Here is a 26,346-nt window from a genome sequence, read left to right as displayed (position 1 = left end):
GTTGGCATCTCTATAATAGACACATTACATTAAATATAGCAAGAAATCTCTTTAGATACATATTTTTGTATAATAAAATACACCAAGTGGATCAGTGACTTAGTTTTGATGTTAGATTTCTGCGAGTTTCGTCATGTAGAGATTTGTTGTCATTGTTGTTTTAGAAGCTTTTCTCAAATGTCAGCAAAATGATATTTTATTTACAGATGTTCTTCCATTCCTCCATTGTGTCTTCCAAAACCACACACATATAATACAGAAAGAAGTTAGCTGTGTTTCAACGTAAAGCAAATCTATCCACAAACACTATCAATAGAGCAGCTGATTAGTCATGTTGGTTTTATGTTCACTACATCAGAGTTTATTCAACAAATGCATTTACATTCAATTCAATTCAATTCAGCTTTATTTGTATAGCGCTTTTACAATGTAGATTGTGTCAAAGCAGCTTCACATAAACGGTCATAGTAACTGGATCAGGGTAGTTCAGTTTTTAGTGTTTTACATCTTCTGTTATTTTTACTTAATCTCAAACATGACAGTAGCATGAGGACAACACAATCTCATGGCAGTTCATAACATTTTGATTTAGTGGCTAATTTATATGAATTTGTATGATCTCATTCGTACAATTTAGTGCGATTTGCTTATCCACCAATGATCGTTGCGTTTAGGGGTGTGTGTCGGGTGCAACGCCTCCTTTTTTTTATATCGTACATTTTCATACGACTGAACTCTAAGGTAAACTAAACTGATAAAATGGAAAATAATTAAGTTTCCTTGTAAGACCACCTCTATGGCAGGGCATAGATGTGATCTTTCTCTCTGAGAAGGCTGTTAACCTGACGCTGATTTAGGGCTTTGGATTGGATGAAATTAACAGTTTGCAATTGTGCCATCCAGTGGACACTATTGGAACAGCAGTTTCTTTTATTGAAAAATTGCAGCTCTTATTTTGTACTTTACAGAATCATCTCGTGAGCCAGATTACACCCATTTGCGGGCCTGATCCAGCCCACAGGCTGTTCATTTGACACCCCTGCTGTAAGGGATATCTGAAAAAGGAATTTGCCCTCACATTTTTCACAAATAATTATTCATAAATGTAATCTAACCAACAGGGCTAGTGTGTTTTGAATATAGTGCACTGTCTTTCCACATCTGGGAGAGTTATGGTGTGGAGAAGCCCCAAAGAAGTGTACCACCCAGCTATCGACCAATATATTGGCATTCATCAAACAATATAAGGCAACTTATTAGTATGAACAAAATACTTTCAGCACACCATGATTAGGAGGCTGTATGTAAATAAACACCATAATATCTGCGCAGATATTAAAGAAACATGCCAAGTGAACATTCTTGCTTATCTGAAAAACAATGTTAAAGTCAGATATTCTGCTTGAAAAGGGGCGTTCTGTGACACAACACTGACTTTGTTTTAGTTTCTTTAACCCACCCAATGCCAGTATAGCCACTTATATTTCAGCACACTGGGATACCTTAGTGGAAAACCACATGTTTAATTAATTCAATTAAAAATAGTAGCAGACAGTAGCAGATTCCGAAATGAGACACCGATTCAGATTTCTACATGAGGTAATTATTAATTACCAAATAATATGAATATTACTAATACAAACATTAGGTGAGCAGGTTATATTGTAACACCATGTTCTAACAATACACTGTGACGAGATTTGATTTGATTTGATAAGCAATTTGGTTGTTTGCACCAGACGAAACAAGACAGAAATTTAAATATAACCTTCCACACTGTAAAAAATAAATTGTTGAGGAAACATAAAAAAAATAAGGCAACTTGATGCAGTAAGAACTTTGAGTTGTCTCAACAACAGTTTTTTAGTTTTTCTCAGTAACAATATTTTGTTCAGCTAACATAATTTTGTTTATTTATGCAATGTTGATTATTGTATTTCACTAATAAAGATATTATTGTCACATCAACTGAAGCAACAATTACTGCTGTTGAGTCAAATAATTTTTTTCTGTTTAGTGGATGATTTTTTTCAAATTTGCAAAATAAGTAATTAGTTCTAGTTAGCATATCATACTGTTTTTAATCATTTTTCTTAAAAATGAACATAAACTCACTACTTCATCCATTTATTTTCCTTTGGCTAAGTCCCTTTATTCATCGGGGTCATCACAGCAGAATGAACCGCCAACTTGTTTAGCATCTGTTCTACACAGCGCATGCCTTTCCAGCTGCAACCCAGTACTGGCAAACATCCATTCACACTCAGACACCTGAACCTCATGTCTTTGAACTGTGGCGGAAACCGGAGCACCCGGAGAAAACCCACATGATGCCAACTGACCCAGCCGGGTCTCGAACCAGCAACCTTCTTGCTGTGAGGTGACTGTGCTACCAACTGCGCCACTGTGTCACCCGTCTTTCAAGCAACTGATAAACAAACTAAGTTTTCGATCGTCACATCATGCATGCATAAATTATTTAAATATCAACATTCCTGTTCAACACAAAAATGTTTGTCCAGAAAAGTCAGTTAAACATGTAGATATAACATTTTAGTGAATATTGTTGACATAACATATATTTTTATGTAATTAGTTCGTATTCGCAATTTTTAGTATATATGACAGAAAAAGTACAGTGTGCTGAACAAATGGTGATTTTGTTTTTTACAGTTCAGTAGCACTGAATATGCACTCACACATAAAATGGTAAGGTTTATAATCTAATAAATACATATTAAACCTCTTTAACGTTATTAAATGGACATGCTGAATCACTCATATGTGTTGGTTTGCATTATTTCACAGTTCTAAAGTTAATTTTCAAACAGTTTATTTGATTTCCAAAATCTGAGGTGAACTATCTGCTGCTGCTTTCAGTAGTATGGCAATAAATTCAATGTAAAATGGCATTTAACCTCACATTAGTAGCATTTGACACTGAATAAAGCACATGAGGTGTACCTGAGGTAAACAACACTGTCAGTTTATCCTGTTGTTAAGCTGCAAGAAATAAAAGCTGTTTCCAATACAAATCGAGGTGTTGGTTAGAACAAAAACTCCTTTTAATATGGAAAATATTCCTTCTATTGCGTGTTGTTGCTTTTATTTAGAACATGATTTGAATCAGTCTTTAGGCTCAATAGTTAGACTCGCTCCAGCTGGTCAATCTGGAAACCTGCGCTAGTGTGTTATGATCCAGAAATGTAATACCTAGTTCAACCACTGGGTGTCAAACTTACACACTGCACCTTTAACCTCCACAAATATAGCAATATTACAGAAATGTAAAAAAAATGCTGTACTGTAGGGAATACAAAGAGAAAATAATCTAAAGGAACAAAGCTACTGAATCTCAAAAGAGCTTCACTACAGATTGCCTTGTGATGCTAATCTTACTGTATGTTCCAAGTGTAATGTTATTTTCATAATGGATTAAAATAAAGCACAAAGCCAAATATACTCTGGTTTTTAACTACAGATATTAATTATTTGTAGCACAATCTTATTATTTGAAGTGATTTATTTTCAGTGATTTTGAGTGGAAGTACTTCAAACAAGAAGTGCAATCATTTTTAAGTAGGTGGTGGCTAATATAAATGTATTACAATGTAGTCAGTGTTGGACATCTCTTTTAATGTAAGTGCCTTGGCTTTTTCAACTTCACACATTGCATCAGATATTACACGAAATCCCTTCAGACATTTTTAGTAGAATAAGATGTACCAAATAGCTAAGCTCAGTTTTGATGTCAGATGTCTCTGAATTGCATCATACAGTTTGCTTTTCTGATTTAGAAGTGGATCTTTTTAAATGTCTGAATATAAGGGAGCATATCATTCCTCTAAATGCTCCTTATTTTATTTATATATTTGCTTTTTTTAGCTCAGCTGAACATCACCCCCGATGACCCACGCTGGATTGGTGCATGGTGGGGCGGATTCCTCATCTGCGGTGCCTTACTCTTCTTCTCGGCCCTCTTCATGTTTGGTTTCCCTCAATCCCTGCCCAGCAAGGAGATGGAAGGAGTGCCTGAAAGTGAACAGGCCATGCTGCCCGCGTCTTTATCACAGGATTTTGAGAAATCCAAGCCCAGCAATGGAGTCGTACAGAACTACCAGCCCAACAGCAACAGTCTGTCCTGCTGCCAGCAGCTCAGAGGTCTCAGTTCCAATAGCTCTACACAAACACATACTTACAAAACTGCTAAACACTTCCATTCCACACAGTCTAAGACCTCCAATGTCACTGTGTGATGTCTCGTATTGAGATTAGTCTGCTTAAGGTTAATGAGTATAGTTGCATTTAAAGGGATAGTACACCCCCCAAAAAATGCACTCACTCTTTATGGAGTTCCACTGCTTTATGAGTTTAGAGCATGAAATATGATTGAAAAAAAATTAAATAAGCTGGAAATCTGTAACAAATGACTTCCATAATAGGAAAAATCAAATACTGTGGAAGTAAATGGTTAAAGGTTTCCGGTTTTCTTCAAAATATCTTCTTTTGTTTTTAACAGAATAAAGAAAATCCTAAAAGTTTTGAACAAGGCTGACTAAATGACGAAGGGATTTATATTTTTGGGTGAATATGCCTTTAAAGAATTTGAAGAAATGTTAGTCACAAAAACATGATGTGGGTCTTTTTTTATTAGCATGCGTACGTAAATTGAAGGCTTGATCTGTTTAAATCTGTTTAAACTGTACCGGACATGTTCCTCTAATCGCATGCCGAATTATACTTAATGATACACTGAGGAGGCAATTAGACAATTAGACTTAAGTCTTACTCAGTAGCAGACTTACATGGAATCTACAGCCTGAAGAGTTTGTTGAAAGCTTAGCAGATTTTCTCTGAATTTTAGTGCTCGTCATTTACAAATTTCTACACATCCCAGTGTACTCATGTTGCGGTTTCGTTTGTTAACTAAGTCAGAGTCAGGGTTATTATGTTAGCTTATAAAAATGCCCATAAAAGTAATATTACCAGGAACAACTTTTCAATTGTATGTTTATAAAATAGTCTGGTGGTCTATGAATTGCATCATACAGTTTGCTTTGCTGATTTAGAAGTGGATATGTGTAAGAGTTATCATTCATTTTAGAAAGGAATGAGTTAAAATTTATCATTCCTTTGACAACGAGTTCCCTCAAGATTTTCCTGTTATAATAAAGGTTTTCAAGTAATAAGTAAAATAAGCTCTGTGAAAAACATAACTGAATTATAACATAGCATGATTCTTCATAATCCTATTTTTCCACTATTTAGAATTTTTGAAAAAAGCTTTTTTCAAACTTCTGCCTTGCCATTTTTTCATAATGGTCATGTTCAATAATGCACAAATGAATTTGAAAAGGAGCTCATCAGTGTAGATGTGTGTTTTGGTAAAAATGTCCTGAGTTTATGTCCACAGTTCCAGCACAGTATCGAATCCTAGTGGTACAAAATGAAAGAACTTTAAATATTTTCACTTGCATTTAAAATTTTATTTAAAAAGCTACATTTAAAAAAATCTAAGATATGGCTGATATTTGGTTATGATGGATAAGTTGGCGGTTCATTCCACTGTGGTGACCCCAGATGAATAAAGGGACTAAGGATAATGAATGAATGAATGAATGAATGAATGAATGAATGTATGAATTAATTAATTCATTCATTCATTCATTCATTCATTCATTCATTCATTCATTAATTGATGAAATTCAAAAAATGCAGATGCAGTGATATTATGCAGCTTCTAAAAACAATCCCCATTTAGGTTACTGCTTTGTGTAATGTTATTGTGCCTAGTGCAGCCAAGGTAGAGCAGCAAAGCTCATTTGAAAGAAAACTTTTCATTTTCTGTCAGTCTTAGTACACGATATGACTACAGAAGAATGCAGCTTTAAATAGGAAAAGTTTTATTCGAGCGAGATGCTAATAATCTAACCTGATTCAAGGATTTATGTTAAGCTAAGCTAAAAGTGCTACTTCCAGACTCGAAGATTTTCTGAATCATAAAAGAAATTGTACAACTCAACCATTTAATGTTAGGAGAGTTGCAAAATGATGCCTCATTCACACTAGCAGCGACTTAGTAGCCGGCTGTTGCTCTGAGTGGCGAACTGCTGCAAACGCAGGTCTGTTTAGGTCTACAGCACAGAGAATACAACCGGTCTCTGAGTGAGCAGAGAGAGGATCACGTAAGCTCTACTGGTGCTCCTACTGGCTGTCGCTCAAGAAAGTCTCTTCATTTGCAAAAATTTGAAGGCTTCTCAATAGTCTGAGGCTGTTTCTCAATTCCAAGAAAACAGAGAACAGACTTGCGTTCTTGTGGAAAATAGTCTTGCCAAGTTACCTCGGAAGAATGAACTCGGGACACTACCAGACCAGAGAACGCGTCCAGTGAGAAATGAGATCCTGTGTTCTTCCTAATGGTCACATGACCCTTCCAGCGTTTAAATGGAAAATTATTTAAACATTACAGCATTCATACAGCGATTTATTCTTTTCAATATATACTCTGCATAAAACATTTTAAATAATTGCACAATATAAATAAAACAGATTTTAATACAAATTTCAGAAAACAAACATCCTTAATGTGTTTATTCCTTTATTAAGATGTCCATAAAATGTTTATATTAATCGTTTCATTTAAGGAAACTCCTGAGATAAATAAGTGATATCTCTGAACTTTAATAATAAATCTAAATAAAATGCTGCGCTTTCCACCTCCAGTTGCTGAGACTTCCAGAGTGAGATCGGTGCTCAAGTCTGCATCTGCATCGGTGCGTCATCGATATCAAGAACACAACTGGGAAGTTTCACAGATCCTCAGTTCTTGCTGTCTTGAGTATTGGAACTGAACTTTGGCATTTTTGATGATGACGTTACACGAGAACACGAAGATTGCTTAAGAACCCATATTGAGAAACAGCCTGAATGAAGCCACCTTTCCACTGCACGTGACAAAAAACAAACCACAGACTGGAAGTTATTCATTTCCAATGGAGAATAGTCCGGGAGCTGCATGGAGTTCTGATCATCTCTGTATATGGAAAATTAAATTCCGATTTGAGCTGCGAATACATTGAAATATTTGAACTCCTGCGACTAGACTGGGACTGGCCGACCGGATGTGATCTATTTCAGTGTTGTCCAAGCAGGTCCGTGCGTGCGAAATGAGAAATAGTTTTTTTTTTTTTCATTATTTTTTTAATCAGAAAAAAGTAGATAAAAATATATATATATTTATAAATGAGCATTAAAATTAAATGTTTTGTGTTGTCTCCATGTTCGCTACAAAATTTTTAGCGGTCTATGAGTTTCAAGTATTGCATTCATTCAACCATGGTGAAGGCACGAGTAAAGAATAAAGGCTCTGCTTTTGCACTCCTATATTTCAAACACTGCGAGAACAGCTTCTCTCCCATGTTGCATGACAAAACTTGCGTACAACAGCACCTAAAAAGACAAACCAATACATTTAGTAATGACATTTAAGTCATTATGACTGCAGTGATCCTAAAATGCATTTCATTACTCACTGTTGATCCCTCACTGTTCATTCTGCCTCCATTGTGCTTGGTGTCCTATTGCTGCTCACAGTAACATTTTGATTATGCTTTCACTGGATAGAAGTGTACGACTCTCACCTTATGCTACTTGTTAAAAAGCAACTCTGCTGGAGATATCAAGGATTTGTTTATGAACATTATCTTGTGATATGTAGACTAAAACAAAAAGTGCTTTGAATTATTCCGTGCTGTAAAACCAAGGATATAAATCAAAACCATTTTACATACATTTTCAAAAAATATTTAAGTCACAGAATTGTAGAAATATGCCACAAAATGCATTAGTTTGTATCTGCATTTTGTTATTATAGTTTTAAACATGATTTCAGCCAAAACTAAAAAAAAAAAGAAGTGAAGCTTTCAGCCCAAACACTTGCAGGATAACTGTCACTCTATAGTTTCACATACCAGCCATTTCGTTTCTCGTCTGTTTGTCTGTAAATAGAGTAATTGTTATGCTGGTATTGTGCTATACTTGTAAGCCTTTCATTTTGTACAAAAGGAACCATCAATCATGTAAGATCTGATTATATACTTGCTATCGTGATGCATTACTAGCACAGAAGCCACTAGCTAAAGGCACACTTTAATGCAGGCAGCTGTTTTGTCCTTCTTGGTTGATGCATTTTTGGAGGTTTTGCCATCTGGTGTGAATGCAGTCTCGGTCCTGACGTTTCCGAAACATCTGTCAAAAATATCAGTTAAAATGACAACTCTTCTGAATGGCTCTGCAGCACTTTAGAAAAGAAACAGGAAATTAAAGGGTGAATGTCTGTCGATTGCATCATAAATCATATGTTTCTAGGTCATTGGCATCTTAACTTTTACTGAATGGCGTAGACTGAACTATATGCTCTCATTACTCACTGAAGCCTGTCTTTCTCTCGTCCATCCTCACTGTCTCTTCACTGCTCGTCTGTCTTTTTCTTTTCACTCCAGTTATTCCCAAGGTGACCAAGCACCTGCTGTCAAACCCAGTGTTCACTTGCATCGTCTTGGCCGCCTGTATGGAGATTGCGGTTGTTGCTGGCTTTGCTGCTTTCCTGGGCAAATACCTGGAGCAGCAGTTCAACCTCACCACCTCTTCTGCTAACCAGCTGCTGGGTGTGTAGAAATAAATGCATACTGTCTGTACATTCACACAAGTACACGTTTTATTTTATTTTATTACAAAATTAATATATTTAACCAATTTAATCTTATATTTATTTTCTGTTTCCACCTTTTTTCAGATTTTTTGGAGAAAATATATTGCGTTTGAATTATGTAATACGGTTGAAGTCAGACTTATTAGCCCCCCTGTTTATTTTTTTCCCCAATTTCTGTTTAACGAAGAGAAGATTTCTTCAACACATTTCTAAACATAATACTTTTAATAACTCATTTCTCATATAACTGATTTATTTTATCTTTGCCATGATGACAGTAAATATTATTTTACAAGATATTTTTTAAGACACTTACTATACAGCTTAAAGTGACATTTAAAGACTTAACAAGGTTAATTGGGTTAATAGGTTAGGGCAGAGGTCACCAACCTTTTTGAAACTGAGAGCTACTTCTTGGGTACTTATTAATGTGAAGGTCTACCAGTTTTATACACACTTCTCAAATAACAAATTTGCTTAATTTACTTTTAATTATATATTATTAATAATAATTATTGATATTTTTCCCAGAGATAAGTTGCAGCTGGAAGGGCATCTGCTGCGTAAAATATTCCATTCATTCCACTGTGGAGACCCCAAATTAATAAAGGGACTAAGCCGAAAAGAAAATGAATGAAAAAATAATTTAAAGATATTCATCTATGTGGCAGTTCATTCCGCTGTGGCGACTCCCAAATAGCCAAAAAGAAAATGAATAAATATTTATCTATGTAAAGAGACACTGAACGTGAATGATTTCTCACAATAGTTGTCAACAATGATTTAACAAGTAAGGAAACATGAGTATGCAACAATTTATTTCTATAAATCTCTGCAAGTATGTACATTTTCAAATGTTAAACATAAATTAGGAAATATTTAAAAAAGAAAAAACTATTCAGGGGGCTAATAATTCTGACTTCAACTGTATATTTATATTTTAAGACACATTTTTGTATAGATTGTTTATGCATATTTCTATTTAATTTTTTTATTTATTTATTGAGATCTTTTTTCATAGTTTTTTTTTAAATACAGCTCAAAAAAAACTTACAATTAAAATGTTTTTATTATTAAAAACTGCTTTTATTCTAGCTCAAATAAAACTTTCTCTAGAAGCAAAAACATATTTTCTTGCTCTATTAAACATCATTTGAGAAATATTTAAAAATGAAAAAAATAATTCTGACTTCAATTGCTATATATATACAGTATATATATATATATATATATATATATATATATATATATATATATATATATATATATATATATCTGCTATCCAATAATTTGACATTTGTTTTAAAAGTGTAAAAACTACAAGCTAAAAGAGATAAAAGACTTTCTCCAGAGGAAAAAATACATTAAATAATGTCAAAACAATTATATTTTCATCGCATATTGTTGGCAAAAACAAATGTATATAAACTCTTTCCCCATATGTATTAGATTTTTAAAATATGTATTATTAGCAATTTCTCTGCTGTTTTAGTTTTAAAAATCAAAACCAAACTAAAATTCAAAATTTTTACCAGGGCAGGGGAAAAAAATATGTAAAAAAAATAACATAAAATTACAAAAAATAAAATTATAAAATTAGCCCCTTTCACACAGTAATATTGGTAAATATGCGGAAAATTACTGGAACGACTTTACCAGTAGATTCAAACATGTGCTCTTCGCACAGGCCACGCTTTACACCTCCATTTCAAAATGCCGGTAAATTCTGATATCATTAACCAAAAATGAGCTCTAAACAGCCACGCTTGTATTAAACATTAAGGGCGTCAGTCTTTTTCTTGATGATTTTACTTTTATTTAAAACTTTAGCATTCATGTAGATGTTTTTGTCCTAGAAATGGACCAAATAACTGGGAAAATTCTTCCAACTTTAACATCTGAGGTGCTAACCGCAGCTAAAAACAGCTTTGTTTACACATTTGACAACAATGTTACATATTCTGATGGATACTGTGAGCAACAAAGTTATAGAGGAACACTTTCGCATATCGAGATGTACATTTGAGTTTGTGCTGCAGCTTTTGAGATGCTTTTTAAAACAAAAGACTACCGATGTTGTAGGCTTCTGAAATCTGACTCACAGGAGTGCTCCTTCACGTGCATGTGCCTCACGCAGAGTTGGCAGGTAAACTCACAGCGGTTTATCATTTTATTGATCATTTTTTCCTTAACTTTTTTTCTAATGAGCAGCAGCTAAATGTGTCTGGAGAAGGATTTAAAGCCATTTATGTTATTAAACAGTGCAGTTGTGAATTTGTCTGGAGTACACGTGTCATGTCAGCACATTTTAAACGTGAATACACTCTTTCGGGCAGTTTTCCTTCAGTTTACACACAGAGCAGCCTTTCGGCAATTTACCGGTAGTGTTACAACTTCTCTTTTCGGGACAATTGCAGAAACTAATTTACCGGTACTTTCAAAAAGGGGTCTGTTCACACATGATCCCTTTCTGTTTTTTTTTTTGTTTTTTTTGTTTTTTTCAGAAAAGTCTGTATGTGTGAAAGGGGCTATTAGCAACAAAAAAATATTTTTAAAAATGTGTTTTTACATATACTTATAAAATATGTATTAGCAATAAATTAAATTAAATTAGGAAACAATAATAAATCAGCAAAAAATTGCTTATTGTTTTCTAATTAAATTAAATACAAATAATTAAATTAAATGAAATTAAAGAACAATTTGTGGTTACATAAATGTTGACTTCTGAAATTTTTCTTAATCCTTTAACACATTAATCCATGGCACATCCACAGTAGACCTGAAATAACCCCAATTATAAGTTGTAATTGCAAAAATTATGATTTATATTTAAGCAAAATGACTTCCAAGTCTGTAATTTTGGATAAAAAGCAGTTCATCAACGTTCTGCAACACAAAAGAACAGCACAAAGAATAAGGGTATAAATATATCTGACATAAACACAATGTTCTGCCAATTTTCTCTCTGTAACCAGGCATGACGGCGATCCCATGTGCCTGTCTGGGCATATTTCTGGGAGGTTTGCTGGTGAAGAAGCTGAATCTGTCTGCTCTGGGAGCCATTCGGATGGCCATGCTGGTCAATCTGATCTCCACCGCCTGCTACGTGTCTTTCCTCTTCCTGGGCTGTGACACGGGTCCTGTCGCCGGGGTGACCGTCGCCTATGGCAACGAGTACGGACGGCTTTCTCCTCTCAGTCTCCTTATTTTCTGTGCCATTTATACGGTACAGGGATGACAAGTCTACATATTGAAACCGATATTTTTACTTGGATAATATGGATGAGTCAGCTTCAGCTCTTCAGAGATTGCTCTTATTGAGAATTTAAGGGGAGGGGGATAGAATGGTTCAGTAATACATTCAGGTTTATTTTTCAGGCCCATGTGAAACATGCTTCTAAAATCTCAGTGTTCATAGCTGGCCAAAATGTGTGTATTTTGAGGCACTGAATCACTTAAAAGAAGAAATTCAGGATTTAAATAATTCCTATTATCCTTAAATAAAATATACGTGTTTACAAAATTACAAAACATAAAGATACTTTACATAAAATACATTGTTTTATTGTTATTTTTCACAAAAAAAAATTGTTGCTGATTTTTACTATGTTTTTAATGAAAATGTATTAATGAATTCTAAATTATTTTCTTCTAATTTTAATGCAAATTTATTTAATATGTTTAATTATTGAGATAAATTCATTTCCTTTTTCTAATCTAAAACAACTCTTATTTATATTATATAATTGTTTTTTATACAAATTAATCATACAAATAAAATTACTTAATTTCTAATTAAATTAATAATTATATAAAAAAATGGCAGGTAAATTTAAACATGCCTGTTATTCTCTTGCACTTTAATATTTTTGTAAATTCAATTTTACTTCAAATTATTAGTCTATCATCATTTTTATTATAATCTATACTGAATTTAATCAGTTTTGTTTGAATACTTTTTAAAATAATGTACAGTGGGTACGGAAAGTATTCAGACCCTCGTTGATTTTTCACTTGTTGTTATATTGCAGCCATTTGCTAAAATCATTAACGTTATTTTTTTCATCATTAATGTACACACAGCACATCATATTGACAGAAAGACACAGAATTGTTGACATCTGGCAGACTGATTTAAAAAAACAAAACTGAAATATCACATTGTCCTTAGTATTCAGACCTTTTGCTCAGTATTTAGTACATGCACTCTTTTGATCTAATACCGTTTGAGTCTTTTTAGGAAGATGCAACAAGTTTTTCACACCTGGATTTGGGGATCCTCTGCCATTCCTCCTTGCAGATCTTTTCCAGTTCTGTAGTTTGGATGGTAAACCTTGGTGGACAGCCATTTTTACAATTATATCTGCGAAAATGTCAACAATTCTGTGTTTTTCTGTCAGTATGGTGTGCAGTGTGTACATTAATGAGGGAAAAATTAACGTAAATGATTTTAGCAAATGGCTGAAAAACACAGAATTGTTGACATTTTCGCAGATTGATAAAAAAATAAAATAGCACATGGTCCTAAGCATTCAGACCCTTTGCTCAGTATTTAGTTGAAGCACCCTTTTGATATAATACAGCTTGAGTCTTTTTGGGATGCAACAAGTGTTTCACACCTGGATTTGGGAATCCTCTGCCATTCATCCTTGCAGATCCTCTTCAGTTCTGTCAGGTTGGATGGTAAGCGTTGGTGGACAGCTATTATTATGTCTGAATACCTAGGACCATGTGATATTTCGATTTTTCCTTTTTAATAAATCCAAAAATGTCAACAATTCTGTGCCAATATGGGGTGCTGTGTGTAACGAGGGGAAAAATTAACTTTAATGGTTTTAGCAAATGGCTGCAACATAACAAAGAGTGAAAAATTTGAATTCTTTCTGTACCCACTGTAATATAACTTATTTGAATCTAAATTATCAGTAGAGCATGTGTTTGTTAAAAAAACAGTTGTTTATTAGATTTACTTTTTACACTTACATTTTGTCAGTATCAGATTTAGTATCAAAAATAGTATGTTATTATTATCTTTATTAACTCATTTTACTTTTAAAAAGTCACATTATTATCATCCGGTATATGTTTATTATTTTAAAAATATTTTAAAACTATTATAAGGAAGAAATATGATTTGTTTTCTAATATAACTATGTTTTGTTTGTTTGTATTTTAGCAAATTAGTTTTTAAATCACGTATTTCCTTTACTTTTAAAGAAAAACTGAGAAAATAAATAAATTAAATAAATGAATTAAATTCAGATTTTCAATAACTTCTTATCATCAGCAGCAGCCATTTTTAAAACTGTTCTTTAAACAAGCCTGATGATCTGAACAAACTACATGCCCCCTTCTTGCTCAGTCAGTCCACAGATGTTTAGTTCATTCAGTTTGTTCACGAACAACATGTCCCAGTTCATTCAGTTCACTCACGAACAGGATGTCAGTGCCGCTCCAGTTTGTTCAGGCCCAAAACACAGACTCATTCACTATTTGTTTCTGCTTAGAAAATCACACTTAAACCCCAGAATAAGAAGGAAGTCAAGCAACCGCTGAAAATACTGTACATCAATTAAATTAAGTACTGTAAATCCTGATGAACTCACTCACACTAAATAGATCAGAGAAACAGGTGAATGTGTGTTTGTGTATATAGGCCACTGTAAGTAGGCCAGAAACCAGAAGCCCCCTTTTACAAAATTACCTAGCGATTATAAGAATCGTCTTAGTCTTATTTTCTGTGCCATTTATACAGTCCTTACTGAAGGGATACAGGGAAAACAGGACTACATGCTACTTTTACTTTGTATCTTCAAAATCTTCAAAAGTACCTTTGTAAGGTACTTTTACCTTATTTTTTACGCACGAGCGGGTGCAGCCATTTGAATCTTTTTAGTTCAAGACTTCCAGTCATTCACTTCCATTTATTTTTTAGATGTTAAAACAGCTCATTCTCCTGCTTGATGTTGCTAACTGATATTTTCTTATTATATTATTCTATTTTGTCTGTATAGTCATGCAAATACTTGTTTGTACAGCAAGTAGTTTGACCGTTTTCTGGCGTTATTATTATTTCTAAGTCATTTCTCCCATAGGCAACTGAATCAGAAGTTCTAAAATAATCAAAAACACAAGCGCACTTCCGCATTGAAGAATAAGGTCAATATGGATGATTCAGAATCAGATTGATTAAATCAAGTGTTTTGAATCTGTTCATGGAAAAGATCTGTTGACTTTGTTTTTGTGTTGTTTGTATCATTAGACCAGTAGGTGGCAACAGATTGGTGTGTTGAGTTATTGAATCACACTGATTACCTAAAACAAGAAATTCATGATGGAAACAAGGGCTGGGCAATATGACAGAAATCTCATATTCCAATATAAGCCATCTCATAAGCTGATGACATACAGTGTATCTCGATATATAGTACTGTTTCTGAAAAAATCAATCAATTTATGGTGTATATCTTAGCCACGTGTGATGGACCATTTCTTTTTTTTTACATTTTAAGATATACATACATGTAATAAACATACTTTAAGGCAATTGCTAGCTCAAAAATTTAGAAATATTAAATAAATATTAATCAAACATAAAACTTTTAATAACACAACTAATTACAGGTCCAACATATCAAATATTATCAATAAATAAAATGCAAAGTTTCAACATTTTAATTAAAGGGATATCTCTAAAAATTAAATGAAAATTTCCTGTTAATTTACTCACCCTCAGGTTATCTAAGGTGTACGTGATCTTTATTTCTTCCGTAAAAGAAAATGAATCGTACATTTAAATGTTTTAGTGAATTATCTCTTTTAACAAAATCTCTACATGTAATCTCTAATCAAAGTCAAGCAATTCTATCTGGACCTGATAATACATAACTTACAGAATCAGTGGTTCTCAGTAGCAGTCCTCGTGCCCCACTGCTCTGCATATTTTGCTTACGTATATTTAACGCACGTTATTCAAATAACAGGGTCCCTACACTTCCTGAACACAGGAAATTTTTACTTTACTTGGTAATGTTCATTCAGAGATCAATTAAAGATGTGTTGTGTGACATAATATCCCTCTCTAAATAAATGCAATTTACAATATCAGACACAAAAGCGCCATTTGAATTACTTAATGCTCCCTTGGAACTTAAAGCATAGTGGAATATACTGTGGACCACATGGCAGCACTTAAAGCCCCAGTATACTTCAAACAAAGTTCTTTTTCACTCTTCATTTAAGGACAAGAAGAAGTTTAAAAGGGCTGAGTGAATGAGGTATACTGTTTTGGAAACGTCCGACACCCCTCTGTGTGTCCCCAAAGAGTCTGCTTTGTGAGCTGTTACAAAATGTGCAGAGTGGTGGAGCGCGGGGAATCAAATTGAGAAACCTTAAGCTTAATAAACACTGCACAATTTGTTGAAAATGATTTTATGCACATTTTGTCAGTAAAGCCGGTTCTGTTATTAGTAGTAAATCTCTATTATGTGCTTTTTGATGAGACAGCATTTACTACACAGAGTCATAGTACACTGATAAGCTATGACAAATCATGGCCATAATCGCAGAAGTTTTAGCTGGCCGATTATGAAATTGAAGATAATCTTTCTTTGATAATGATAGCTGTTTGTATCGCTTCTCAGAGAACCACAGCTCTGTGTTGCTGCTGCATTTAAAAGCATAACTTTTGTTGAGTGTTAAGGCACATTGAATCAACGAAAGTAGTTAAATCTTGTGTTTATTATACAACTGATATAGGGATTTCCTGAATTTCTTCTTCATGGGTATTTGAAGAATCCGCTCCAGAGCGCCCCCTCTGGCTCTCTGGGGACATTTACTTCTGATCATAGAAGCCTCCTTTGATTAATCAAGATTGCGATTTTATTTCAATTTATCATGCAGCCCTACACCAATTGAACATTTCTGTATAACTTGATAAACTCTTAAGTATATCAACAAAACCTTAACAGGTGAATGTGTGTTTGTGTGTAAATAGGACACTGCAAGTAGGCCAGACACCGGAAGCTCCCTGCATGAGTCATTGTAACTGCTACACTTCATCCGTCAGCCCGGTTTGTGGCTCCAACGGTGTGACCTACTTGTCCTCATGTTTCGCCGGCTGCACCAGAGCCATCAGTACCGGACTACCAGCTCCGCTCTCTCAGGTCATTACCCATATCATTTACACAACAGCGTTCGTCTCCTTCTCTTTGCTTCATTTCTGAGCCCTGTCATAGTCTCTCCGTATGTCTGTTTCTTTGACTGTGCGCTCATTTCCTGGACAGCACATGTCCGGCGTGGGTCATTAGGAGTGAAGCCCACACGGCTCATCAGATATACAGTATGTCGGAAAGGACACGACGCTCTGCCTGCCAGGCATCTTAATGGGCAGTGCATTATGGGGCCTCTGCGCTCATTACCATACAAAGCGAATGGTTCAGACTGGAATAGATGAATCCAAGACAACAGTCCACTAGCATTATCGTAATTGAGCGCTAGCGCACGATGTGAATATACCAACTGGTGGGTTTAATGAGGCTTTTCGCACCAGGGTTCTCGGGTGCATCAGTTCTCTGTAGATAAAATTGACTATACCACGAATAGATGGCTAATAATGAGTCGTTTACTTTACACCAATTCACTATAAGCTCATTTAACATTTACTTTTTTATTTTTTTAATCAGTGGCATTTATAATTCCTGTTTACACTTACGTAGTGTTAAAATGTGTTTTGGTTAATCCAATCACACACTGTGTAGGCCTGGAGTTTTGATCTGTCTATTTTGTACACTTTTATTGATTTATTTAAGGGGAGAGTCTTGTATTGGCATTTTCTGATCTTTTAATCTAAAATTGCGATATGAAATTGTGTAATTTGAATATATGAATGTAACAGGAGAAAATGGAAAGTAATACAGAAAGCACTAGTTTTCGATTCTGCTCTGTTAGCCGCAAGATTTTGGTGTGGGTTTGTGGTTAAAAAAGGACTATTGAAAGAACATCGCACACTGCTAAATCGAAACTTATGACTTGATGATGGCAAACTTTAAAAAGGCATTTTCACACAATTTTTGATAGTTTGTTTTGATCTGATATAGTTATTACACTGCTGCAATTTCTTCTCTTTGGGGTTATTAAATATCTAGTTGTCCGGTCATCATCTGTACATTGGTTACATTAAGCACTGCTATTTCTTGTGCAGTATATGTGATAACCTATAATACCAATCCAATTGTTTTTGGCTGTGAAAGTGTTTGAATGGGGACAAGCTCTAAACATTTCCGACAGTGTTTACACTTGTGATTTTTATTGAATCAAGCAGTTTGAAAGGTTTGTTTGACCAAAAATAAAAAAAAATCTTGTCATTCCAAATTCATTTGATTTTTATTCAACTTCATAACAGAAATTAAAAATAGTATCATTTTATAGATTTCTTCATTTGAAGGATTATTCACCCGAAATGCATAATGTATTTAAACATACTCATAAAGGGATAAAATAAATACATCTAAGTGAGTCATTTAATCTCAATCTATTAAGTTAAATTTAGGCTTTTGTAAACATTAAACATTGATCAATGAAAAAAAAATTCTGAATTTAGAATTGAACCTTAAAGATCAAGAAAGTGTGCTTAATGTGGAAACCAATGAGGTTCTTTTTTTTTTTTTAAATGCTGCACATTTGAGCTGCAAATGTGCAGTGTTCACATGTTTACTCTTTAATGTTTACAGGTTAAAAAAAATATCCAAAATTAATATGTTCTCATAAATTGATCATATCGCTTTAAAAGTCTTGGATTTAACCATTTGATTCAATTGGAATGAATCTTACATCTCTTTATGGAGATTTTGGTAATCAGAGTTTTAATGAAGGAACAGAAATCTTTTAAATCTGACTAAAATATGTTTATTTGTATCTCTAAATGATGAAAACAATGTTATTTTTTATGGTGAGCTAATCCTGTTTCCTGGTTGTTATTGTGCTTATGTGTTTTTACACTTTCAGAACCTGTCAGGATGTGCATGTATTTCCGGATACAATGACTTTGCCACAGCTGTGCCAGGCAAGTGCCCGCGGCCAGGCTGCCAGGAGGCCTTTCTCACCTTCCTGTGTGTGATCTGTGGCTGCAGTATGATCGGGGCAATGGCCCAAACCCCATCTGTCATCATACTCATCAGGTGACTTACTCCACATACAATTCAAGAGTGAATACCCAGCAGGCACACAACGTCATAAGACATTAATATTAGGTTAGATTCAGATTGAAATAGCCAAAAATTCAAAATATCTAGTCTGCTTCTAAAAACAATGTTATTTTGACATCCAATAACGACATCAAATGACGTTGATATTTGGTTGTGTTGGAAAGTGACCAAAATCCAATATCGAGCAAACATTTTAAACCAACGTCATATTGACGTCAAATACTGACATTTATTTGTCAGGTCTGGCAACCAAAATGCAACACTAGATAGACGTCATAGTGGTAAAGTTCAAACACAATTTCAAGTTGTAACATCATTAAACATTGATATTTGGTTGATATCAGGTTGGACAATGTTCAACTCGATTTTCATTTCCAAACAAAATACAACATCCCCAAGACATTGGGGTACAGTATCAATCTGATGCCATGTTGATGTCCTGTGCCTGCTGGGTGGAACATTATTTACAATTACATGATATTATAATTCAGGAAACATTCTAATATGCAGATGCTCAATTAACATTACATATTATTATTGATGTTTAAATCAATATAGATGCTGCTTCATATTTTAGTGTAAACCATGATGCTTTTTCTTTGGGATTATTTCAATAATATCCTGATAAACATTTTAAAGAGCATCATTTATTTCAAATCTTCTGTGGTTATTTTAATTTTCTGTTGTCTTAATGGTTGATTTTGACCAGTGATTTGATTTGTCCTTGCAAAAAAAACTACATTTTGCAGAACGAATATAGTTCAAACCGTCTTTTCACATCTTGTTGATTCCAAAAACATGAATGCACAAAAAAGTGGAATAGAAAAAAAGTGTGTGTGTGTGTGATAAAAATATGTGTATGGAAATGGGCATATTTTTATGACTTTTCTCTTGCTCTTTTAGAACTGTCAGCCCAGAGCTGAAGTCATACGCCCTTGGAGTTCTTTTTCTGTTGCTGAGACTCTTAGGTGAGAAATCACAGCCACATTTACAGCTCAAACTACTGCTTTTTACAGTACACAGTGGAGATAATGTGTTTGCCTTGCTGAAAGTGGGTTAAGAGAAACATATTAAGGATTAGATTTTCTCACAATTCAAAGTGCAGTCAAATAAGGACATGTCGATTTGCCAACTCTATTCAGAACCCCTTCTGGTTTCCCTTTAGTAAAATTACAGCTGTTTGTCCAAAACAATTTAATGGCAAATAACTAGCTACTAATCCATATAAATTTGCTTTCCCACAATTTGGTCATGGTCCAGTGAGGTTTATGCTTCCAGACTAGCCTCCATGCTTACATTTTCCACAAAATTGTACATTTTTTAGATCACACAACATAAAAACTAGCCACTAATTGGCCAACAGTTGTTACAGTTTCCTGTGAGGTTGGGTTGATTTGTCCTGATTAAAAGGTCTGATATATATATGAGCAATATCACACTCGTACAGTGCAATGTGGCTATATATCGGCACGAGTGGGAGGCGTGCATTGGCACAAGACTACAGGCCAACGATATGCAGCCACATTGCACTGCTACGAGTGTGAAATTGCATTTATAACAGTTTAACAGCATAATCGTGTATAAAAAAAAAAGAAAATCAAACACGGAGAGTCTAAAAACCCTTTTGTGTGAGGATCTACTTTCTTCTGCCATTCATTGACATCTGCAGCTGACATCAGAACAGCAAAAATCGTTGCTACTTCACCAACATCATTTAAGTATATATTTGAATGATTCTCTAGCGTAATATCTAAAGTGATGAAAAAACAGGTGATTTTGCTCACATTTTAAAATTATAAGGCTGAAAAGCATGAAATGCCATCAGTCTAGAGAGATTTAGATAAGGAGAAGAAAAGGAAAAATGCTAAACACATGCGTTTCATCTTGCTTTCTGTTTACTGAACTATTCTACAGTGGCGAAAACAGGAGACTCATTAGAAACAGAGTGGCCAACACAAAATACATACTTTCCTAATATTTGAGTCTCATCTCACACTCAAAACACTACTATTACTGTGGTATAAATACAGCACTACAACATACAAAAGAGAGAGATCGACTTAGAAAGTTGTCTAGCAGATTTATAATGATTTGATCAGCTGTAGGTTAAAATTACGCTGGGTGTTTTCTCTTCTAAAGGCTTATTGTGCGATCTCTGTCGCCATCTTGTGGATTGAAATGTCAGTTGTCTTTGGTCTGCTCAATGACTGGCAAATGGCCACCAACGCGCTGTCTTTCAGAAATAATAAATATTTAAAATAGGCACTATCCTTATAAATAAACTGCATAGTTTCAATCTAAACAACTATGTTCTTGACAAAAAAAAGCCATTAAAGTACATTATGTTGTCCAACAGTAGCAATATTCATCAAACTTCAGAGTGTCCTCTTCTTGTTAATGTATGTGGGTGGAGTAATACACAAGTGTGAAGGGTGAGGAGGCTGGATGAGTGCTGTTATTTGTAGAATATCGCATGGCTATCAGCAGTTAGAACCAGACAGAACTGTTGTATAAATTTAACTAAATATATTCTAATTTATTCTATTGTAAATAATATTATATATGTTAATCTGTGTTGTATTATAATATGCTAATATAAATATTTTACATTTATACCAGTACTTCTGTAACAATAAAAATTGTTATGAAACATAAATAATGATACTGTGTGGTTAAAGATACTGAATGTGTTTTTTTTTTTACATAAACATGTCTTGTGTATTATTAGCAGTAGTACAAACACTAATTGACCTGTCAAAGGTTTAAAACACTTGCAAAACAATCCTGCAGCTCAACATAATATGGCTAAACACCTCATATGTGCTGGAGCAGATGCATTTAAGTCTATTTAAACTGATCATTCTGTCATTAAAATGTATTACACATACCATTATTACAGCAGAATAAACTATCTTGCAGGGTTCATTCCCCCTCCTTTGATATTTGGTGCTGGGATCGACTCCACATGTCTTTTCTGGAGTGCCGAATGCGGGGTCAAAGGTGCCTGTCTGCTGTACGATAACGTGACCTACCGGCACCTGTACATCAGCATGGCTATCGTCCTCAAAATCATGGCGTTCCTCCTCTACACCACCACCTGGCATTGCCTGCGCAGAAACTACAAGAAATACATCAAAAACATTGAGGGCTACCTCACCCCCACTGAAGTGTTCTCGTCCAGCATGAACCTGGACAGTCTCGGAAAGGACAGCAGTCAAAGTCAAGTCAACAGGACTAAATTTATATACAACCTGGAGGATCACGAGTGGTGCGAAAACATGGAGTCCGTTTTATAGTGCGTGAGTTGAAGCATTGTTTAACTATTATTCCAGGACTGAGCTTTATTGTGAACTCGTTTAAACTCTTCTACTGGGTCCATCTTGTTTTTAGAAGTACGTTCAAAGGTGTTTCTCCAGTGCCAGTAAACTTTTGTTGTAGTAGTTAGTTAAAGGCGTCTACGTCGTTGCCTGACAACTGGATTGTTTAAATCCACATAGCTGCGCATTCGCTGACGTCAAACACAAATGCAGCCATGAAATGACTGTTTCTACTTTTTTTTTAACTAAAATAACTACACAAGACCATCAGTCATAGTTTGGAATAATTGTTGCCTAATTGTTATATGGCTGGTTCAGACTACACTATTGTAACAGTGGAGAATGCACAAACTATGATTGCTTGCCGCCGAACAGCGTCATAGCTCGTTATCATAAAGTTAACTGGATTTCAACTCTCCTCGACGCTCACACCCGCGAACACGCACCCTGCCGCTTATTGCATTTAAAAATGAATGACTTCTGGGTACTTTGACCCTCTTGTCACTTTTGGTGTTAGCATACATTCACACAGAGACACTGTGATCGACTCCCTCTAGTCTAGAGATGTATCTGCACCTGTATGATCACTCATGGAGAGACTTTAAAGACTTGGAGCAGACAAGCGCCACCGCATCCCGCCACATCTTTTAAAGTTCTAAACATTGTCTTCTATGACTATGCGCACACGCTACACACGCTATTTGGTGTCTGTATGTGGCAAATAGAAAACAGTATAAAGCTGTAGCGCATCATATTGGCGCTTCTCGTCACCAATATCATCGATTCTTTCCTTTCATCATGTTTGAAAGCCTTTTTCGGAGCCTTCAAGATTACAGTGACAGAGCAGTTGTTTGTCCTCCACTATTACATACTATATGACATCAAATAATTGATGCTTGCATGCACATGTTTTTAAATTGCCATGATCAACTAATCACGGTCGCCATATTAAATACGGATTGTGCCAAACCATTCTGTATAGTTTGAACCCAGCATTTAATAGTCAGTTTGACCATTCATTCATTTATTTTCCTTCTGCTTAGTCCCTTTATTCATCAGCGGTCACCACAGTGGAATGAACCACCAACTTATCCAGCATATTTTTTATACAGCTGATGCTCTTCCAGCTGCAACCCAGTACTGGGAAACATCAAAACGCAATCATTTACACACACTAACATTTACACTATTCAATTCTATAGCGCATGTCTTTGGACTATGAGGGAAACCAGAGCACCCAGAGGAAACCCACAGCAACACAGGGAGAACATGCAAACTCCACACAGAAATCCCAACTGGCCCAGCTGGGACTCGAAACAGCAACCGTGAGGTGACAGTGCTAGCCACTGAACCACCGTGTAAACCCCGCTTTAGCCATCAAAGTGTTAATTCATTCATTTTTTACACCGCACTCTTCTGTGGCAGTGTATCATTGTTCATAGTTGGGAAATGAATTCACTATTTTAATGCCAAATATTGACAAAAGTGTCAATCACATCATGTGACATCCGTCAGTGCCAAAAAGGAAATGACACATATGATTTAATTGCATTGCAAACAATTTACGCAACTCAATTTATGAACTATTCATTTTGCAATTACATTTTTCCATCCTCAGAGTCTTGATGACATCAGAGTCATTCTCAGGCTTTTCGATTTTTTTTATATATTTCGATGCTTTTCTAGTTATTACCGTTTCCACAAAATATAAAGCAAAACACTTCATTTCCATACTCAATTCCATTCAAAACATGCATGTTGCAATCAGCCACTTTGAATGTTATCACTCATTATCAGTGGTTATCAGCTGATAGATATGGGCCAGTAGGGACCTTCTGTGCCTACTGGTAGGCTCAGAAGGCTCTTATAACCTATCCACATGGTTAATCAGCTATACTAATAGAGAAGACTCCAGATCTGTTTTACTGTGACGGTTGGGTTTATGGTAGGGGTAGGGGTAAACGTTAATGTAATACAATTAATGGGAATTTAATATAAACAATATAAATAATTCTTGTGAACTTCCAGCCATGGCTGTATGTGATCTATAGCTGATTAACAATGTGGATGGATAATAACATCCAAACCCCACACAAAAATGCCAACTGAATTAAACCAGCGACCTTCTTGCTATGAGGCAGCAGTGCTACTCACTGCGCCCCTATGCCGCTTTTAATGTTAATAAAACTTATTTTTTAGGTTAATCATAATCTTAAGTACATTTTTTTAGATATACAATGTCTAATTAAAAATTTTTAACAAGTAGGCGCCGAAGGCCCCCACTAGCCCATATCTATCAGCTGATAACCACTGAGAACACCCATTTAATTGACATTTGAATCAGCTGGTTGCAATAATGCAAGACAAAACAATTCTACACAATTAAGACTTTATAAGATACATAACATAATACATGTTTCTCGAGCAACTAATCCTCACGTTAGAATGATTTTTAAAGGATATTTTGGCACAATTAATTAATTGTTTGCCAACAAAGCAATAACTAAACTTTTAAAATAGAATATAGCTTGTAAAAATATTTGGCAGCAATACTAATTTATTTGATCATATAAATGCAGCTTTGGTGAGCCTCGTTGAAAAACATTTTAAGATTCCTATAATTATTCCAAACTTTGGACTGGATGTGTGTATATACAACTAAAAAGATTAACTAGTTTAACTCGTCATCTGTCATACGGCTGGTTGATGCTGTTCATGTTTTCGCTCTCCATCCCTGTTGGGTTTTATTATGGAGATCATTTTAGTACATCAATACTAATATATCGTTCTATTACAAACTATACTGCAGTTTTTTTACACACACACACATATATATATATTAAAAAAACTATATCAATTATTTCTTAAAACATAAATATGTTTGAGAAATCTTTTTCTTTCTCTTTCTAAGTGCTTTTTTTCTGCTGTTGTTAATTTATATTGGTTATTAAGGCCTAAAATGTCTTAATTTGTAAAGACTATTGATACTGTATATGATTAGCATCTTTATACATTTGTGCAATAGTGGGAGCGTCTATTTAAAAAAGAAAAAAGCCAGAAAGGTTTTTTGTCTATAAATAATTGTTTTCTTTGTCATTAGATTTTGTTTTGGATAATTAAGACAGAGAATTTCTATGAGTAGTTTTATTAATAAACGTAAGAATGCCTCTTTATTCAGATGACAATAATGGCATGTCTAGATTTTTGGGAATATTGCGATATAACTTATGACTGACATCCGAGAAGGAGTATTAGGAAAAAGGCCATTTCATTAAATGGCAGAAGAGCATTGTCATTCATAAGCAGCTCTCTCATCTCCGTAGAGCAAATAACTTTCTGGTGGTGATCAGGCTGGCCCTTGCTATTTATGAGCTGGATGGAGAATATGACATTTTATACCGTAATGATGTTGCATATCATGTGTGTTCCGGCCATGGGTTTAGATTAAATGGTTTTATTTCACTTCACAGCAATAAGACATGGCACTGTGGGTTCTTCAGAAGTTCAGAAAGAGTGCTATATTCAAAAGACACTCCGGAATGAAAAGTGTTTGTGATGAGTTTCTGCTTTTCACGTTATCTGAATTTCTTCAAAAGCTTCATAGCACATCCTTCTTATTTTACAGCCGTCACTGCAGGTAGAAATGTGCGCAGTGTACTTTTCATATCATTTTTTATGGCAAAGTATCTTTTATTTTATTCTGCAAATAAATTATTTTTCAGAAAATGTCAGATTTGGCTCTGTGGTTCTTTGAACAAATGAATCAATGAATCATCATTTATTTTTAGTTATCTTGAGTCTAAGAAGTTATGAAAGACCAAAGTCGAAAATGTTGAGGTTGCATAGATCATTTTGAGGAAAGAAAGATAAACCATGTTTTAGCATAGTGCTACTATGGTTTTGCACAGTATTACTAGCACATTTAAACACATTACTATGCTGTTAATGTTTTTTTATAAATAACACGGTATTAAACTGTAATATAGACTGAATTTACTGTAGGAGAGTTATGCAGTACATTACTGTATTTTAAAGTTGCATTGTTTTAAGATATACAAAACTGTAGTGTAAATACATATTCAACAAGGTAAATAGTGCTGTAAATGTAATA

The 26,346-nt window shown here is 34.6% G+C and overlaps 1 protein-coding gene across 4 annotated transcripts in view; it reads left to right on the top strand.

The window, feature by feature from the left end:
- Positions 1–25,966, top strand: part of slco3a1a (solute carrier organic anion transporter family member 3A1a) — a 111,805-nt gene extending 85,839 nt beyond the window's left edge. The window contains exons 4-11 of one of the 4 annotated variants that reach the window (XR_015514411.1): positions 3,886–4,161; positions 8,502–8,666; positions 11,689–11,887; positions 16,710–16,878; positions 18,719–18,891; positions 19,822–19,886; positions 21,838–23,992; positions 24,522–25,966. Coding sequence is in view for 2 of the 4 variants with exons in the window: in NM_001045188.2 (NP_001038653.1) it covers positions 3,886–4,161; positions 8,502–8,666; positions 11,689–11,887; positions 16,710–16,878; positions 18,719–18,891; positions 19,822–19,886; positions 21,838–22,214 (1,424 nt within the window). In the remaining 2 variants the exon portion in view is untranslated. 4 annotated transcript variants of the gene reach the window in all.
- The last annotated feature ends 380 nt before the right edge of the window (positions 25,967–26,346 follow it).

Source organism: Danio rerio, chromosome 18 (assembly GCF_052040795.2).
Source record: "Danio rerio strain M-AB ecotype USA chromosome 18, GRCz13ab, whole genome shotgun sequence".
Lineage (NCBI taxonomy): Eukaryota > Metazoa > Chordata > Actinopteri > Cypriniformes > Danionidae > Danio > Danio rerio.
The sequence above is the reverse complement of the archived record's forward strand: the minus strand, read 5'-3'. Positions and strand labels throughout refer to the sequence as shown.